The sequence below is a fragment of the Eretmochelys imbricata genome, chromosome 15 (genome assembly GCF_965152235.1).
Source record: "Eretmochelys imbricata isolate rEreImb1 chromosome 15, rEreImb1.hap1, whole genome shotgun sequence".
In the NCBI taxonomy this organism is placed as follows: domain Eukaryota; kingdom Metazoa; phylum Chordata; order Testudines; family Cheloniidae; genus Eretmochelys; species Eretmochelys imbricata.
Window position 1 is genome coordinate 5993456 of NC_135586.1, and position 19599 is coordinate 6013054.

General features: G+C 45.5%; 1 protein-coding gene across 1 annotated transcript in view; it reads right to left on the minus strand.

Annotated features, from left to right (window-relative positions):
- Positions 1-17911, minus strand: part of AIFM3 (AIF family member 3) — a 69184-nt gene extending 51273 nt beyond the window's left edge. Inside the window, exons 1-8 of the mRNA XM_077835342.1 lie at positions 17898-17911; positions 17254-17306; positions 15144-15357; positions 8164-8273; positions 6073-6182; positions 5340-5384; positions 3920-4016; positions 1368-1480 (exon numbers count right to left, since the gene is read on the minus strand). Of these exons, the coding sequence (XP_077691468.1) occupies positions 1368-1480; positions 3920-4016; positions 5340-5384; positions 6073-6182; positions 8164-8273; positions 15144-15357; positions 17254-17306; positions 17898-17911 (756 nt within the window). The remainder of the gene's footprint in view (positions 1-1367; positions 1481-3919; positions 4017-5339; positions 5385-6072; positions 6183-8163; positions 8274-15143; positions 15358-17253; positions 17307-17897) is intronic.
- Between the last annotated feature and the right edge of the window lie 1688 nt (positions 17912-19599).

Genomic DNA, 19599 nt, shown 5'->3' on the forward strand with positions numbered 1-19599 from the left:
CAGGGGCCCGATGAAAAGATCCATAGGGCCCGGGGTGGGCGGGGAGCACTCTCCCTCAGGACCTGCTTGAGGTAAGCTCGAGAGGCGGGCGACAAGGCTGTCCTCACCTCCTGAAGTACGCACCGGGGAGTCGGAAGGGTGGAGAGCCCCATGAGTGAGCTGAGCTGAGCCTTTGCTTGGATGGGTGACAGGCTTTTAGGGATAGATCAGGTTTTGTCCCAGTGACTAATGCCAGCTCCAGAGGAGCAGAGTTAAGGTTCTGCCGGGGTGGGAGACATTTTTATCTCTGCGTTCTCTGGTTTCCAGAGGTTTAAATTTGTCTTCACTGATCTCTTTATTTCCTGCTTTCCAGAGATTAAACGTTACCCATTCTCCATGTTCTGGAAGGGTGTACCACTAATTCGCCCACTTTAGCTCTGTGAAAGAAATATGGAGGCAGTGACTATCATTCTTTTTTTAAAAAGAATTTATGTTTACTACCTTCACTTCATCATTGTAAAGATTTCTGCCTAGGAATATATTAAAGAATTAAAGGTAACAATATAGAGATTAAATTCAGTTCTCCCTGTATATGGATTTGCTTTGGGAATATTTACAATTTTCTCATTTTTATGCAGACAGTGCAATACTATGATTGAAAGTTGAACATCAGGGTTTTGTATTTAATATCCTCAGTTGTTTGCAGAAAAGAAAATTCAAGCAAAAGAAGAAACAAGAGGTCAAAATGAAAGAAAGGTGCCAGTATATTTAGTTAAACAGGCATCACTGCAATAAATTCTGCTACTCCCGCTACAGCCATTTGGCTCGATCGACATCAGGTGAAAGTGTAGTTGCTGCTCTACCCCAGGCATATGAAAGACGAAGACGATTTAATAAAGTTGGGACAAGGCCCCCAGCCAAGCTTTTCTAAAACAGGTTATGTAACCTGAGACCTAGGTGACCTGATTGTGCAAAGTGCTGAGTAGCCAGTAACTCTCTCTGGTTTTAGTGGGAACTGAGAGCTACTCAGTACTTTTGAACATGAGGCCACTTATTTAGATACCTAACTATGGACTTAAGAACGGGACATAAAGCATGTACATTGGGAAATCTCGGCCCCAGCTTTCATCAGGCTCCTTCCATTATTGGTCTTAGATGATGATATGACTAGGTAAGAGGAGGGTTCACGGGTTTGCCTCCGAAAACACACACTGAAAAGGTGACAAGCTCCAGAAGTCCCTAGAATTAATTTTATCGACAGTGCCTCAGTGCAATAAAAGGACAAGCTGGCAAAGTTTCTAGCAACTGGGACACCCACTGTCTAGTGAGGGAAACATGAATATAGAATACATGAAATAAGAATATGAAACATTCTGGATGATACAAACCTTACTTAACTTGGGTCGGTCATAGGGTAAGTGTCTGTCCATTGTGCACATTACGATCCTGTCGGAGAAACCTTCCTGTCTTAAGGTCTCTGCACAAACCAATCCAGCAGCACCTAAAAGGCATAAGGCCAGTAATTGCTACATATGTATTTTATTTAACAAATGAAAAGTTTAGCATCCATCCAGTAAAGGACTCAATAATCTCTCAGACTTTTTTTTTTTTGTGAATCTAGCCTTTCATTTCTTTTGCTTTTATGAACAATAAAAAGGTTGCCTAGTGCTATTCCAGTCATTGATACCTTGGGACAGGGAGTGGATTCCGAATTGCTCCATTGGGTAGCAGGTCTACTCTGTCCTCAGAGCTTCTGCCTCACTGTTTAGGGTTTGAACCCCTGCCTTTCTGGCTCACCAGTTAGAACTGGAGCATTAGGAGGGCTGTAAAATGAGCTGGCTGAAGCCTGGAAAAGCCATTAATCAAATGCATTCTTTGATTAAATCATCATTATCTGATGAGTAACTTGGGTCCAGATTCTGATGTCCATTCCCATGTGTAGATGTGCCTTGCTCTAGGAACAGACCCCTTGAAACCAAGGGACAGGAGTTTCAGAATTTGGCTTTTATCCAGCAAAGCACACCGGCACAAAGGGAGTGGGTAATGCAATAGGAGAAGAGCAGGCATAGCTGGCTTCTATCCTACTCTTCCCACAGCACCTGGGGCAGGAAGCAAGGGGACAAGGAGTGGTGGAACATGGTGTGCTTTGGCTTTCACCCATGGCATATGGCACCTTAGGGACTAGAGACATCTGGCATATGCAGGGGCCAAGCAGAGAATCAACAGTTGGCTCCCTGATAGCCCTGCTCTACTTCGCTAAGCATGATCTGAATAAACCGTGAAATCTGGCCTAGGATTTGACTAGCTCCAGAGGTAATCAAATACCACAAAAGGTACTTGTTCCATTACATAGTCATGCCATGGCAACATATGCTGAACAATGTCTTGGCCAAAAATATTGAACCAGTTCTAGGTGTATACTTGAAGCTTTGAAAAATGAGTAGAAATTTCTCAGCCTCGGGGCTCTTCTGCAACTAAGCCTGCAATAATGGTGTCATTACAAACAATGAATAGTCCATGCTAACCATCATTGGAAAGGCAGCATCCACCATGACTCCCTGTTCTCTGTAGAAAAGCAACAGCAGGGAAGTTTGTTGCTGCCTACAGACTGGTGAGGTCTTCTATTCTGTAAAGTTTTGTTCCATCCACAAAACACATTTTAAGAAAAGCACAAAGTACCAACACAAATGCAACTGGCCCCTCCTACTCACACTCCTCCTCCAATTTGTCTCTGGTAAGTTTGGAACTAAAGCCATGTCTACACTAGGGAACTGCTGTAAAATGATCTCATTGTTGCTATCATCATTTCAGCTTGGCTGGTGCTAATTATATTGGGAGCACTAGTGTCAAGGGGCTGTTTTAAGCACTGAGCTGATTAAACATACTCAGAGCTGCGTATAAGACCCAGTGCTTAAAGTAAGTACTGCAGCCAGTAACCCATCTACGCTAGACCAATAGATTTCAAGGACAGAAAGTAGCACTGTGGTCATCTAGTCTGACCTTCTGCATAACACAGGCCATAGGACTTCCCTGAATTAACTCCTGTTTGAACTAGAGCAGATCTTTTTGAAAAACTAGGTTGTGAAAACCAATGCAGTTGAACTGGTGACAGAGCAGAGTTTTGCAAAATTTTCTTACTGTAGACAAAGCGTTAATTCCAAACTTAACACACAAGAGAGATTGTGGAGGACAGCAGGGACAGAAGCTTTGCTATTATATACCTGTATTTTATATAGCCTGGAAGAGTGGAGGTTATCAGCAGCTCAGGAGCATGCGGGGGAATGTCAGAGGAACTGGGGTGGTGATTAGAAAGAGAAGTGCCTGGAGTGTCTGGTGATGGTTTAGGAGGAAATGACTGTATTCACAGAGTGGGAGAATTAAAATAGATCAGGTGCAGGAGTTAGGGGTTACTTATACACAGGACATCCACATTTCCCATTATTGCTCTGGAGCTAGGGTGTGTGTTATCTCAATACAGACCAGGAACATAACTTACTGGGCTAACTGTGCAGTGAAGAAATACCCTGAGAAACTTGCAGTGGGAGCGGTAGTTAGTTACCCAGTGTGGGAGGTTGGGGAAGGGTTTCCACAAAGTTTGGGAGCAAATGTCTATAAATTAGGCACACGGGGACATTGTACACAGAGTCCTAGATTTTCATCTCGTCTGACTTGCTGCATAGCCCAGGCCAATGGTTAGCGTAGTGGCATACACAGATCTTGAGCTTAGTTAATAGTTCTGTATTGGTGGGTCTGGCTGTGGGTCTATACACATTAGGAGAATGGACAGTTGTGTACCCAGACTGGGAGTGGGATGGGTGTATCCACAGACTGGCCAAGAAGATGAAGGGTGTACATCAGTTAGCATATACTATTCACTGTTCTCTTTATATCCTTCACTGAGATGACAGATCTGCTGCTGTCAGCAGGCACATCTCAATACCTGCTCCGATGATCAGCACGTTGGTGCTACTGATATTGTAGTTGCTGAGGGAGATGCATTTTGCCATAACCTTTGTCCTTCTTTGCGTCAGAAGAGCCTGTGTAGCAATTAATGAGATGACTCATTAACAGTTCAAAGCTTTAACTTTGCCAGGTACAAATGGGAACAGCTATGAGTTATTTTGTAAAGCAGCTTGGATGAAAGCTTCACTCTTATTGCCTGAAGAGGATTCCAAACTCAGACCCAACAAAAGCATGATGGGACTATAAAACCTTTCTACCAGACATGTCACTATGCCACTTCCAGAAGGCAGTTGAAGAATAAACCCACCACCAGCCACAAATTCATCCAGGTCGGAAAGTTTGGGTGCCGAACAAAGCTGTGGCAGTGCTGGTTCAATGTTCTTTAGCTTTACAACTATACAGCAGCAAGTCCTAGCAAAGCAAAGTTCAGTGTAACTTCTACCACCCACGTACGGCCCCCCACATTGCCAATGGAGAACTCAGCACAGGATGGTAGGGATGGGAAGATGTTATCCCTTTTCATCAAACCCCAACATTCACGTGTGTAACCTGGGTAGATGGGACACTGCATCACAAATCATCTGTCCACATGCTGGCAGCCACACCTGATATTAGTGACCTCTTTGGGCCAAATCTTTGAGTCACTGGAGCTCCTTAAATGTATGGGTGGATATCAGAATGTGGCTCCTAATAGATAGAATGTGCATAGAATCATAAGACTTGAAGGGACCTCGAGAGGCCATCTAATCCAGTCCCCCGCACTCAAGGCAGGACTAAGCATTATCTAGACCATCCTTGACAGGTGTTCATCTAACCTGCTCTTAAAAATCTCCAATTACAGAGATTCCACAACCTCCCTAGGGAATTTATTCCAGCGCTTAACCACCTTACAGGAAGTTTTTCCTAATGTCTAACTTAGCCCCCGGGCTGCAATTTAAGCCCATTGCTTCTTGTCCTATCCTCAGAAGTTAAAGAGAACAATTTTTCTCCTTCCTCCTTGTAACAACCTTTTATGTACTTGAAAATTGTTATCATGTCCCCTTTCAGCCTTCTCTTCCCCAGACTAAACAAACCCGATTTTTTCAATCTTCCCTCATAGCTCATGTTTTCTAGACCTTTAATAATTTTTGTTGCATATCTGAGCAGTCTCTAAAAGCAAACCTAGAGCATTCCTTGTGGTACTCCCTAGGGGGCAGCAGATAACCTTGGTAACTTGAACCCCATTGTAGCTCTGGGGATGAGGGCTGGAGGGTTTGAGTGTGGAAGGTCTATTTATTTCCTGTTTGGACATTTGTTTACCTAATCAAAGGGCCAAAGGATCAAATCACCCTTGCCTCCCAGCAAGCTGCGATCCCCAGTCCCTGTGTTTGGATGCCAATGGAATCTCTCCCCCTCACCTGCTTGCTCGCTCGGATGTACACCTTCTCCTTCTCGATTTTCACCTGGGGCGAGAAGACAGCAGCAGTTTGCAGCACAGTTAGCGTCTCTGGGTTTAAAGGGAGTGTTCTTGTCTAACAGCTGCTGAACTAAACATAGCTCAATGCAAAACAGGTTCTGTCCACTCAGCCACATTGCATGCTCGCTGTATTCTCTGCATGGCCCATGTAAGAGCTGGGTGAGCAGCACCCAGGGCTCTCCTACACCCAGGGACCTGGGACTTTCTCTGTTAACTAGTATCAGGTGTACAAGGATCTTTAGCAGAGTGTCCATCTCTGTTCGTCTGGATTCTTATCCCACATGCCTAAGTGTCTTCTCAGCACCGTGTCCTGGGGGGCACCTGGATGCCCTTCTCCCCTCCTTCTTCCTCAGCCCGACCACTCTTCACCAGCAGCAGCCTTTGTGTAACAAGCCCTTCCCATGTATGTGCCCCCTCCCTTTCTCTCTCCTTCTTCCTTACCCTGGAGACTCAGTTTCACAGGAGCTGGCTGGCACTTGCAAGATGGGTGCAGGGCAAAGGGGTCAGCTGGAATCATGGGGGTCAGGTGGAGGGAGCAGTGAGTGGGGTCACATGAAGTCACCACCACTCTCACACTTGGGAGACCCCAGCTCTGCACTCTGAAAGGAAAACACTTCCCCTGCCCCCTCCTTCCCCAATGGTCATTTCTTTCTCTGCAGATTGAAAGATCTCACCTGGAATTTGGGTAAGCTGTCCAAGCCAGGAAAGTCCTCTATATCACCAGTGCCGATGCTGAAACAAGCCCCATGCCAGGGACAGCGCACTCTTCCTTTGGATAAAACCCCTGCAAAAGGCATGGCAGGAGCGAGTCACACCTCACCGTAGATCCTTCCCTACCATTTCCTAGCAATCCCAGCGAGAACTTAGTGCAGCAACATCCTGGCAACATTACTGATGGCCAATGATCAGGTGTTGGTCCCCTTCATGCTGGCTCAGTGACAGTGCAGAAGCATGTCAACATATATTCACAGATCTGGAGGCCACTGTATTAGCCTCTGTCATTGATCCTGGAGGGGATGGAACTGCAGGTGCTGAGGATAAGTCAGTTCTGCTGAGGTGATCATGGTTGATTGCAGGGGGATGCAGTCCAAGGCCTGGTTTGAGAGTGGAATAACTGTGTGATACCATCCAGAGAGGTGATGGCTCGAGGCCTGAGAAAGGGGTGCCCTCAAAGAGGCCAGGAGGGGTCAAAGGTGCAGCTAGCCTGGGAACTGTGACAGGGCTCACTGGACTTTAAATTGTGCAGCCCAGTGCTCAGGCATGGGACCCAAGTTGCGGCGTGAAGGTTGTTATATAGACTCTTGTGCTCCCCTATTGCAGGGGTGGCAGGGGTTGGTTCAGCCCCTGATGCTAGTTAACAGCTGTCTCCTGCAAAGGAGCTAGAGCGGAGCTGAAAGTCTGGTGCCTAGGGACCAAAGCCAGCTCTCCCACGAGCCCAGCAGGTAAACAGACAGCAATAAGCTATAACTGTATAAGCTCCTTTGTAACAAGAGAACTGTATCCACACCAGGGGGTGCACCAATTTCACCTGGAATAGTTAAATTTGCTGCAAAAATGGCCTGTAGAGCAGCTCTTACTGTTTTTTTGAGGTAAGAATGTTTATGTGGTGTGGCTGGTTATGTGCAGAACCAGACTGTGAGCGTGAGGTGGGTGGGAGGAAGAGCTCTGGCTTCCAGGTAAGAAGCAGGACCAAAGCAGAGCCATCCACATAGAGGATGGAATTTCTAAATGCTCTGTCGTAGAGAAGAATAGTTCCCCTCCACAGCAGGAATCACTGGGTGAAAGTCTCAGACCCCTGTGTTAAGTGGGGAGTCCTGGAGAGATCCCAGTGGATCGATGATCGGCTGGCAGGGAGGCCAGCGGAGAGGCATGGCGACTGGCCAGCAGGGCGGTGAGTGGAGCCTGGTGGAGAGACGTGGCGATTGGCCAGCAGGGCGGCCAGTGGCGAGGAGCGGAGCACTGATCAGCTGGGCAGCGGAGCAAGTGAGGTACCTTCTTACTCTCCCCCCACCGCCCAGGGTGAGAGGTGAAATCTGCAGATGAATCTCTCAATTCTGGGTCTGCCCTGACCAAGGATAACAACTGTGAGTGGGCTGCAGAGAAAGGATGGGCATGTTAAGGGGACTTTTGGTTGCTGGACTTAAGAACCTGAGGGGAAAAGGACACTGCCCAACTTACTTGGGAGTGGGCCTTTTGCTAATGGTTTATGTTTGTGAACCCTGTTTGTAGTGTTTTCCCAATTTAATGCCGGGTTACTTCCCTCCTTTTATTAAAAGTTTCTTTGCTACATTCAGACTCCGTGCTTGCGAATGGAGAAGTATTGCCTCTTAGAGGCACCCAGGGGGTGGTGTGTAATTGTCCAAGTCACTGGATGGGGGCTCAAGCCAGTTTCATGATGTATTGTTGAAAAGGAACCCTAGATACTGAACCCAGCTCTTGTTGCTGTCAACTTGGACTGGCAGAAAGGTTATATTTCTATTCTTCAAACATCATTTTAAGAGACTTCACTCAGAGATATGCTGCATAGGCTAGCACGAGATCTGTTAGCAAATCAAACATGGACAGAGTGCTCTGCAGAGGATTTTGATCCCTTTCCTGGATTAACAGTGTATGTTTATCTCAAAGGCAGGATGTCTCTATAGACCTGAAAATTCTGCAATGTAGTGAATGATACCAAATGGCTCAGATTCTTCATACGGATCCATTGTCTGTTGTGACTATCTGATTCAGGTTCATATTCTTACACCAAGAGTGTACAGACTAACCTTTCACCAGTGGGGCTCCGTAGTGAGGGCATTTGTGTCCCATTGCATAGTAGTCTCCATTTTCCTTTATCAGCAGAGCCTTCCCACAACCCAGGTCTACTTCTCGCATCCTGGAGTTAAAAAGCATGAAAAATATAGTATACATAATAAATAATAGTAACAATAATAAATATCTATTATCACTGCCTTTTGATCCGCTCGGGCTATCACATGTCAGAGAGCCAGTCCCAAGCTTTCACATTAGCTAATGGTTTCTTTTTAGCTATAAGCACAGTTACTTACTGTCATTGGAGGTTCTTCAAGGTGTGTGGTCTGTAGCTGTACTCCATCCGTGGGTATGCACAGGGACGTCCTTAGGATTTATGGGGCCCTGTGCAGTATTATTAAACTGGTGCCCCTATGCCCGATGGCAGCCCAGGCTTGCATGTGTATTTTAGATAAGGGTGGTCTTTTGAAGGATTTATTTAGAAAACTATATGTCTGAAGATCCAAGCATTTAAGGCTAAAGATGAATACTCAGATTGTGCATCTAAAAAAATCTATGCAAGGATTTTTTAGAGATGTGATTTTGTAATCTTCAGCAACACACTAATGAAATATTTTTAAAGCAAATTTTAAACTAACGTCCTGTAGACTAAACATGTTCTGAGTAAATATTACAGTAATGCACAACTGTTTTTGTCAGTAAATTCAGAAACTGACAATGTACAGCCGGGGGTTGGCAAATGCCTGTTAAATGGCTTCATTACCACTTGAATGGGAGGTGGGATGCGAGTCTGCAGCATTCAATAATGCAGCCAGAAACCCACTTAGAAATCCTCTGAAAGGATATAGCCTAACCATGGGATCTCTCTGCTATCACAACAAAGTCTTGGAGACTTTGGTAGACTTGGTTCTTTGCAGGTCAAAGCCAGTGCACACCTGATGTTGAGGGAATGAAGTCTTTTCTCTTCATGTGAAGCATGGATTTTCGGAAAAAGGACAGGTAAGGAAATATACTGGTGAAGGTAGAATTTGGAGATGACATTGGGTAGAAATTTAGAGTGAAGGAGAAGGAATAATTTGATATGTCAAGACTCCTTTACAGTATTTCACAAGAACAGAGTACAATCCAAACCAGTGCAGGGTGCGTCACCTCTGCCCTGTGACCTGGGGTGCCTTGCAATGCCTTGCTGCTGTAGCCTCCAACCTGGACTGCTCACAAACAGCCACCAGCAGGCAGGTCACTCCCAGATGTGTTTGTGTAACTGAAAACTGCCAGTCACACCCTGGCTCTTACCAGCCTCGGTTATACTGCGGAGTGACCCCAAAACACTCCCAGTCCTGGATTGTCCCCCAGAAATGTATGTCCTGGACAGTACAAATATATTAAGTTTGTTATTCCTTTAAGGGAATAATATCAGCTACCATAAATAGAGTTACCCTGTCACTTCTGCTTAAACAATAAAACAAGTTTATTAACTATAAAGAGATACATTTCAAGTGAGTACAAGTCATGAGGCATAAAAGTCAGAAATGGTTACAAGAAATATAAAGATAAAATACTTTCTAGTGCCTTAACAAAACGTCTCACCGAATGCTTCCATCAAGATTACGGACCAAACATTTTAAGTCAGAACCCCGCCCCTAGAGGTCTTGGGGGAAACGAGCAACAAATGCTGCACTTCCCCAAGACGCGCATCTCCCCCAGACAGTAGAGGCAGCGTTGGTGTTGTTGCTGATGCAGAAGGATCTAGGGCAGGAAACACAGTTTTTGAAGCCCAGAGTCTAGGCATTGTCCCCGACTACGGGGAGGGAATCCCCAGTCCGGGAAAACAAACTACACTATCTACACTAGGACTAACTGAACTAAGCTAAAGAATAACTGTTTACAATCTTATCTCCAGGTTTTCTGAAAGGCTGAAGCAGGAGAGGACACTGCATTCTAACTCCAGCCATATAGCGACATTATCTCTTTCTGTAGCTGTGCTAAACAGCATTGCAGATCCAGTCACTGCTGTGCTGGCCACTAGGACAGCTTTGCCAACCATGCATCAACGCTGCATGATCCCCCTCTCCCCCACATGTCAAACATTGAATCAAGTGCATAACAATGTATTCAGCATCTGTGTTAGATCTTCAGTAAATATTTTTCACACAGTTGGCTTGATTTGAATTGCTGGGGGATGCTGGCGACACAGATCAACAGTATGGCCATCGGCGCAGCTTAGACTGACTCCTGATCAAACCAGGGCTCTAGAAAGCTCATGGGCTAAATTCCTCCCATCTTCCCTTTCCCATTTGAATCGACTTATGGTAGCAGTAACATCTGGAATGGATCAGTTTCATTTTTGGTACTGGTTACCTCAATTTAATGTGCACTTTTGATTTTAAAAAATGGGCCAGTTCTCAGCGGGCATAAACTGATGTAGCTTCATTAAATTCAATGGTTGCTCTGGCCAATTTACACCATTTGGGATTTTGAGCCCATTGACTTCAATGGGACTGTGCTGTTTACATTGAAGCCAGTAAGACTAATTCCCCTTTCAATGAGGTTCATAGATTCCAAGGCCAGAAGACCTCCTGTATTACACAGGTCAGAAAACTTCCCTAGAATAATTCCTTTGAACTAGAGCATAAGTTTCAGAAAAACATCCAATCTTGATTGAAAAGTTGCCAGTGAAGGAGAATCCAACATGACTCTGAGTCAAGGTTGAGCTGACTGACACCAGCAGGGGGTCTGGTCCCACTGCTACAATGAGATCCAATTGCTTTACACTGGCAGAGGATCTGGCCTTACTGGTTTCCATGGGGCTGCATGCATTATGCTGGCTAAGGAACTGGCGGAAGATGTTCAGCAGCTTGGCAGCAGGTATTCCATTCTTGACTAGTGCATTTACACATGGAATGCTGCTTTCCAGGGATTTTTGGTGCAAGGATCTCTTTCGTCTCAATCTCCTGGGTATGGTGAGCTGTTGCCCTTTCTATGGAACCCAGCTGTGGCCTGTCAGCTTGCCCACAGGATCACTGGGAGCATATTTAGTGATGCCGCCAAAGCAAACGCTCTCGCTTGCAGAAGGGAGTTTCCAAACACTGTCACTTGCAAGAGGGAGTTTTAGGATGCAGCAGTGAGGTTTATTCAGGTTTTTGCAATTAAAATAAAAATGAATAATCTTTATTTATAACCAAACAGCTCTCCTCCATTGTGGAGGGCAGCTCTGCAACACATTATCCTACCATAGCAAAATATACATTCATCAGTGTCATCATTTCAGATGAACTGTCCGTAGCTTGTACAATCATTAACATAAAGCCACTTAACACTGTGTCTCACCATTGGCTTCATCCCCAAATACCTGGGAGAAGAGATGGGTTTTGCGGCATGTCAGGAAGAATAACTGGGCTTTAGCAGACTAAGAGGGAAGCAAGTTGAAATGCCTGCCCTTTACAATGAACAAATCCCTCCATGTAAACCCAGGGGACTGCAGAAGGTGCTCTTCCACCTCTCTCAATGACAGCATACAGGGAGAGAGAGAGAGAGATCTTTATATCAAGATTAGATCTCTATCTACAAGTTCTGCTTTAAGTCAACCACAGGTTACTGAGATCCATGCAGGAATCGCAGGGTGAGCTCCCTGGCTAGTGTTATGCAGTTCAGACAAGATTAACACAATGGTCCCTTTTGGCCTTAAACCCCTAGCAATCTATGAAACCATTACTGCCTCTGCTGCCAAAAACTTATCCTGTAGGACAGCATATGAATCAAATCTCCTAAGAGACCTACCCTTCTTCTTGATTGTCCCTCCTCTGCCCACACCACAGACAGTCATGGTGATAAAGGTTCACAGGGGAATATTCAAAACCTTCAGACTATCCAATCCTTAAGATGCCCAGCAGATCCCTGTCCCTCTGTTAAGGACCTTTATTGAAGCCTTTAATGAGCTAAATATACTTCAGCAATTGGTTCTAAATCTGCGTCCACTCCTGACAACTGCCATCCCAGGTGGGTGGGTCTGCTCCTCATCTCTCAGTCTATTTTGAACCAGGCAGCTGGCAGATCTCTCTGGGCCAAGTGCCCTTGATTGCCATGCTCCATCCCAGAGGAGTGGCAGAATCCCCCATGGCCTCCTCGTTTTATGCTGCAAGTCCCAGTTATCCTAGCTGACCTATTTTTGGAAGTTAGGTGCCTGAATACCTTTGTGAATCCCACCTCTCTGGCGCTCTGTAGGTCTCTGCTGGGGTCCTAGCTAGAATGCTGTGCTCCCATAGGACATCACCAGAGTCCCCCTGCTGTGCAACGAAGTGGAGCACCTGCCAGACTTCAGTTCTGCACCTGCCTACCTTTACCCAAGAATTGTCCCACTGGAATAATTCTTTTTGGCATGTGCTTAGACACCTTGCTGATGGGGCCCTAAGCAGCAGTATGGGCTACTGCTAAGGACATACCGCAATTTTATTGGAGCAGAATGCTACAAGGGCTCTGCTCCCTCCCATGTGCCTGTTTAGTCCTTGCAGTAAGCACAGTCCAAATGGAATAAAGAGATCAATGCATTCTCATGCTTCACCACATGCAAAAGGAACAAGTCTTGCTGCATTCTTCGGATGGATTTTATTTCAGACCAACCCCACAGTTCTTGTTAAATGACAACTTCAGAGTTATGAAAAGATAAGAGAAATGGTTTACAGCCACCCGAAGGAACCACTTGACCTGAGATAGATAATCATCAGCACCTGATGTCTTGAAGCAAATACAGAAACCTTGTGCAAAAGATTTCAAATGACACACTCATTCCACAAGTGAGTGAGATGGCTATTTACAACCAAGGGCTGTTAGAATGAAGCAATCTACTCATTTAGAGTCATTCCTATTAAGATTTTATTCCATATTTTTAAAAAAGGGGGGAGGGTTAAGGTTAGTCATGTCTGCCCAGCTTGCACTCACAAGCCAGGAAATGCCAGTTAAAATGCAGGTCTGTCCTGAAAAAAAGCCTTTGGAAAACCAGCCTCTGTCTGTGTGTTCCCTATTCATTTTGTCTCACTGACCACACATCGGTTTCTAAGCACAACAATGTTTTTTTAAAAACTTACTCAGCTAGACCACACTGAAGCAATGCTGGTGAGACAGGGTTAGCAACTTGAATAACTCATCCCTCCCACCAAAGGCATTTACACCGCAGTCCACAGGTATAAGACCCTGCACTCCCATTTCCTTTGCAATTGGTCAGAATATTGCACCTGATCCCATCGCACTCAGACTGGGTCACGGCGATCCATGCATTTACACTCGGATACTGCAATTCCCTGTATCTAGGAATGAAGGCCTATGCTCAGAGGAAGCTCCAGTTAGTTCAGATTGTGGCAGCCTCAGGCTCAGCAGTGGAGGGTCACCAGGAAGAACACATCACTCCAATATGCCACTCTGCACTCGTCCCTATTGAACAGAATCCTGTGCAAGCACTTGACCTGATTTTCAGAGTTCTGCCTGGAATGTCTCTCTGTCTCTACGATGACAGCTTTGCTTGCTGCAGCAATGAAGCTGTGGATGAAGAAGAGGAGCTTTATGACTGAGGGCGGCAGTACTTTCATGGGAGATAACCCAAAACTATGGACTTGCTACCAGATGAAACAAAAGTGGCTTATACTTACAAGCCAGGCTGTAGGTGCCACGAAAGTAAGGGAACATGATGTCAAGGGATGCACTCGCCGATTGCAGCACCTACTGCTGGCCATCCTGGGGATTAGCTCTGCCAGTTTATGCTCTCCCTCCAGTGTTGTCTTCTCCTGTCTTGTCTCACTCTGCTGCCCTGCTCACTTCTGGGTCTGCAGCTTCCTCCCTCTGGCTTGGCCCTCCGGCCAGGTCACTTAAGTCTTCCCCTTCTGGAGAATCTGCAGTCTTTCCAGACCTTCTGGCTGGCAGGCATCTCCAATGCCTTTTGCCACTCCCCAGAGGCTGGTAGGGGAACCCAGGCCCATCTTTTACACTGGGTTCCAGCCCAGGGACCCTAGAACAAGCAGCCACAGTCCCTGTGCAGTCCAACCCCTTGCTGCTGTTTCCCTGGGCTTTTTCCTACATATCTGGTTTCCCCCCTCTCTGGGTTGCTACATAATCTGTTGTTTTTTGTTCTGGTTTGAATATGTGTTTTCATCAATATGTACCAGTGATCTATTGTCTGATATCCTAACAGATTCCATTGTTACATGAAAAATCAGGACTGTGAAATTGCATGCAAAGTGTGTTTCCATTAGCACAAAAGCATCAGAAAATTCCATTCTTTGTGAGAGAACAAATTGATGAGGAACCAGATCAACTAGAAAAACAAGACAAGGTAGAAGTGCTATGGGGCCTACTCCACAAACTCCATGCGCTTGTTTTACTTAAACTAGTTTGTTAAAATGCTAAGTCAAGAACTTTGCAAATAAACTTACAAATCATTAAAGAAGCAACTAAAGGATACTAGGCAAGGTCTATTGGAAATTAGTGTCGCATCTCCCCAAAAAGGAGTTCCACAGGCACAGAACATGAGAGAATTTCATGTATCCAAAAACATTAAAGAGGAGTTGTCACTTGTACAAGATTCTATTGTATTCAAACTGGAGGAAGATAACAATACCCATATTACAAAGATAAATTACACTAGCCACAGATGGTCCTATCATCTTGGATTAGTCAAGACTAAAGAGCTAGTGAGAAAAAAGCAACAGTTTCCATGACATAGGCCTGATTCAGCAAAGCAGTTAAATACATGCTTACCTGCATATGCTTAAATGCTGTGCTGACTGGAGATAAATTTAAGCTTAAGCACAAAGTTACAGTTGAGCACATGCTCAAGTGTTTACATAAATTGGGGTCATAACATGCCACATTTCACAGACGTGTGCAGCCTTGCTGTTCAGCTCCAGCACCATGCTGGCAGCATTTCAGTTATGGTAATAGTATATGGTAGCATGTATAAAGCCCTCTGGGATCCTTCAGGCTAACTGTAAAAATGTTAAACACTTACTGTCCATTCTCAAGGTCCTTCACGTGGCACACTGAGGCTTCAACTACATCCTTCACGTTCTGGTAGGGGTTGATGGTGATGGGATGTTCTTCAAGGTGGTAATGTCGGGCAGTCCCATTGACTTTGTAAACAAGTGGACTGGCTTTCCCATTGGGTGACATCTCTTCCTTCGCCCTCTCTTTCTCTGGTAGGACAACTTCAATTTTCACTTCAACTGCAGGAGCGAACAGAAATCTTCATTCAAACTAAGCAGCAGTTTTTTCAGTCAAATTATATAATTTTTCCAGAAATCTGCAGATAATGCTATTATGGCCTTGAAACATTACTTCCAGCTTTCCTAGGAACACTGGCTTTCAGGAAATTCTAGGTGACCTGACGCATACCATTCAGATTGCCATCTTTGCTGCCTTGGCTGGGAAGGTGGCATATTAAATCTCAGTCTTGACTAAGTTTTAACAGCCATGACCCCTATATTCCCTTTTTAATCACAACCCACCAGTTTTCCTTAATATGTACCAACCAAGTATTCTTGCAAACAGAAATATTAAAGCTTGTGAAACCCCACCCAATCAATGTTAGTCTTGTTCCCTGTTAATGAAATACAGCTGCTAGCAATCAGCTGTAATTTATGTTTAGGCTTAGACGCTTCAGTTTCTAGTCATAAATGGGTCTCTGTTCATCTGAAAACAGATAAAGAAAAATTGTCCATCATTAATAACCAATATTAAATGGGAGGTAAAGCTAACCCTATACAGTATGGTATATTAAATCTGTACACAGCTGAGCAGGCTTTTGCTACCACTTCAGATGGCAATTAATAAAAAATTGATGTTATGAATTTCAACTATTATTTGAGTTCTGATTCTTATGAATCCTGAGCATTAAATGGGAAAGGTTCACAAATTTGGCAATAGAAGATGAAAATCATCCTGGGGATAAACAGCAGTATTTTCCAGCAACATTGGCTGATTTTCAAATTTGAATTTTTGACAGAGCTGCTAGAGGAGAAAGAGCCTTCCTAGAAGCCATGTAGCCCCAAGATCTGTGTCTAACGCCAGGCGCTGGCAGCATCTGAGTTCTAGTCCCAGCTGTGCTGCTAACTGGCCTTAATACTTTGTACTTGCAAGTGTAAATGATATTGCAACTGCAAGCAATGTCTTTGGGGACCATATTTTATTAAGTGTTGAATGGTTTATTTATCGTTATGGGCCAGGGAGCATTGCAACTCCAAGGGGGAGGGTTACTGCCACTCCTCCTGGAGCTAAAAGCAATGGAGGTGATTAAGGCAAGTCTCTGAAACTGCCAACATGTCCAAAGAGGTGCCGCCTCCTGGGGAGGTGTGCATACACTGGTCTAAACATAGTTTTTCAGATGAAGAAAGGGCTTTCTAGATAAAAGGACTACATTTAAATTGACAAGGGACCTTCTTTCTGAACCAGCAGCCAGGACATTCTCTCCAAGGGGTCCTCCCACCAACCCTTGTGAAAGTGTTTGAAGGACTTTGGCCTACTAAGGCCCCATAAGACCTATGAGGTGACCTCTGTTAAGCTTTTAGCATGTGTATAGGAACCTCTATTGATTTTATGCTTTTCTGTGATATTTTTACCTTAAGAATAAACGTGTTTGCTTAGAAAGACCTGTGCGATAACTTGTAACTGCTGGCAACACACTGCGCAGAGCCCTTGGAGAGAAAGCCATGCACAAGCGCTGACCGTTAGGCAGACTGGGGATATCCCTGTGTAAGGCAGGGAGCTGTGCAGCCTTAAAACCTGTAGTCAGAAGGGAGTGGGGCAACACTCCCTTCTCAGAGACAGGTGATACCTGAGACCTGACTGGGCACTCCTGGAATGGGCCACAGAGTGCGGAATACAGGGGCAGTTACCCTCACACTGTGGTGGCAAACATTATTTGTTTATGTCTCATAACATAAGGAAATGATCGTTGTCTGTATTAGCAGCTGGAAAATGGGGAGATTGATATTCCTGTGACTTGTACAGGAATTCCCATAGCTGCCAGGTTTTGCGTGAGATTCAAGTGAGGACAATCATGACCTTTTCTTACTAGTGAGGAATGTCACATGGAACTGCACAAACTCCCTTTCCCCACAAACCAGTCAATTGCTGCTGCTGCTGCTGACCCATCTCCCCCAACAGTTGCTTATCGCTAGATTCACAAAGGAACTTAGGGGTGGTGACATGCAGGGGCCTAGAAAATCACTGGGATTCACAACACTTGAGTTCAGTACCTGGGCTCCCTGCACACTGGAAAGGGAGAGATAGGCACCTCAGAATGGGATCCACAAAAGCCAGCATGGGAGGTGGCTCCCCGCCTCAGCTAGTTAATGGGAGTTTCCAGCCCTTGGTGCCCCCTAACACTCAATGCACCTGAAACTGACCCAGGCCAGCTGTAGAGGAGGAAACCTTCAGCCAGGACCAAGCAACACACAGGAACCCCAGCTTCACTTTGCCAGGAGAAGGAGCAGCAGCAGCCAGGGAGGTGGGAGAGGCCGGGGAAAGGACAGAATTGCAGACAAAGGGGTGGGAGAGGGAGTTGCTGCCAGAGGCTAGGGGTGGAGTAGCTCAGCTTTCATATTACCACTGGCCCTTAGCTGCCAAATGGGCAGTGTGCGGCCACAGAAAAGGGGGCCTATCTAATGCCTCCAGATAGCAGTGCCTCTTCTGCAGCAGCTGGGAGAGTTGGAGGGAAAGGGAGAGAGCGGCTCAGATTTACAGCAGGGTGCAGCTTGCTCCTTACCTTTTGCCAGCCATGCTGGCATAGTGAGGGGGGCAAAACCAACACACTGCCCTCTCCATTTCTATTGCAGCACTCCTGCTCTTGGTCCTAAGCTTGTTCCTGCAAACTGCCAACAGGTGGGGTGGGGCCTTATACCTCCTCATTCCCCTGCATTAGGATCAGTGAAAATCTGGGCCAGTTAATAAAAAGATAAATGAAAATGACTCTACTTGGGGCACAGAATTGCAAATGCATGTCAACCTGGGAAGACAGTGGCTGGAAAGTAGTAACAGAAAAAGAGTTTGGTTTAATAGGAGTTGAAATGTTACAGGTATTTAAAGTGGTACTATCTTCATAAAGAAAAATACAGTCTAGCAATGGGTAGCTTGCAGGATGTCATGCAAGAACCTGGAGGTGAGTCTCCTTTACATAATTAGGTTGGTTAGATACCAGCTGATGCATGGGCACAGGGGAGCTCTTTGGGGAGATGTCTCAGAGATCACTGTTGGTACCAGCTTAATTGAACACCTTTACTGGTAATCTAGAAGCAGGGAATAAACATTAATTAATTAAACTTGCCAGGGTACTTCAGGGTAGGTAGCACCCTGGGAAGCTGTGACAATGAAAGAATTAAGGGTGAGAGCAGACAGCAAATTAGGTAGTACTAGTTTACAAAGAAAATGCGAAAAAAGGCAATGACCAGATATTGAAAGGTAAGCAGCTAGTGCAGTGGTGCCCCAACTTTTCCTGTTGTATCCTCCCCCCCCTTACCTGTCCATGCACCCCTCCATTATTGCACAGTTGGCTAAGCAGAGGAGCTGGAGGTAGAACTGGGATGGGGGAGGAGATGGAGCTAGATGTGGAGCTAGCCTTGGGGCGGAGAGGGAATGATGCCATGGGGGTGCAGCAGGGGCTGGAGTGGAGCTTGGGCGCGGCACAGGGTGTAGTGGAGCTGGGCTAGGGGCAGAGTGGGTTTGGGTGTCGCTCCCTCCCTGCCTCCTGTGGGGACTGGCCTGGGACCCACTGCGTGCCCCCTGAATGTTTCTCTGTGCCCCCCTAGGGGCCCATGCCCCATATTTGGGGAAGTGGGATTTTCTGAAGCACCTATGCACCAAATTCTTTCCTGGGTATCTGGCTGGTGAATCTTGCCCACATGCTCAGGGTTCAGCTGATGGCCATATTTGGGGTCGGGAAGGAATTTTCCTCCAGGGCAGATTGGAAGGATTCTCTGCACCTTGAAGTCTTTAAACCATGATTTGAGGACTTCAATAGCTCAGACATAGGTGAGAGGTTTATTGCAGGAGTGGGTGGGTGAGATTCAGTGGCCTGCGTTGTGCAGGAGGTCAGACTGGATGATCATAATGGTCCCTTCTGACCTTGGTGTTTATGAGTCTAAATTCCCATTGATTTTAGTGCTTTTTTTTTAGCATTAGCTATTATAAATCTGGAAGTCTCATCATCCATTTAAATGTCCAAGCCCTCTTTGACAATGCCAGCCAATGGCAATGACTTCCACAAGCTGTTCCATGTGAAAAAAAATTATTTTTATCACTTTAGAATTTGCCATCTTTCCATTTCTTTCTATGTCCCCTTGTTTCTGTTATGACACAGGGAGACCAGATGCTCCCAATGTACCTTCTCTAGCTGGAAGTGACAGAAGAGGAAAAGGATCTGAGTGTATTGATTGATCACAGGATGACTATGAGTTGCAGTTGTGATGTTG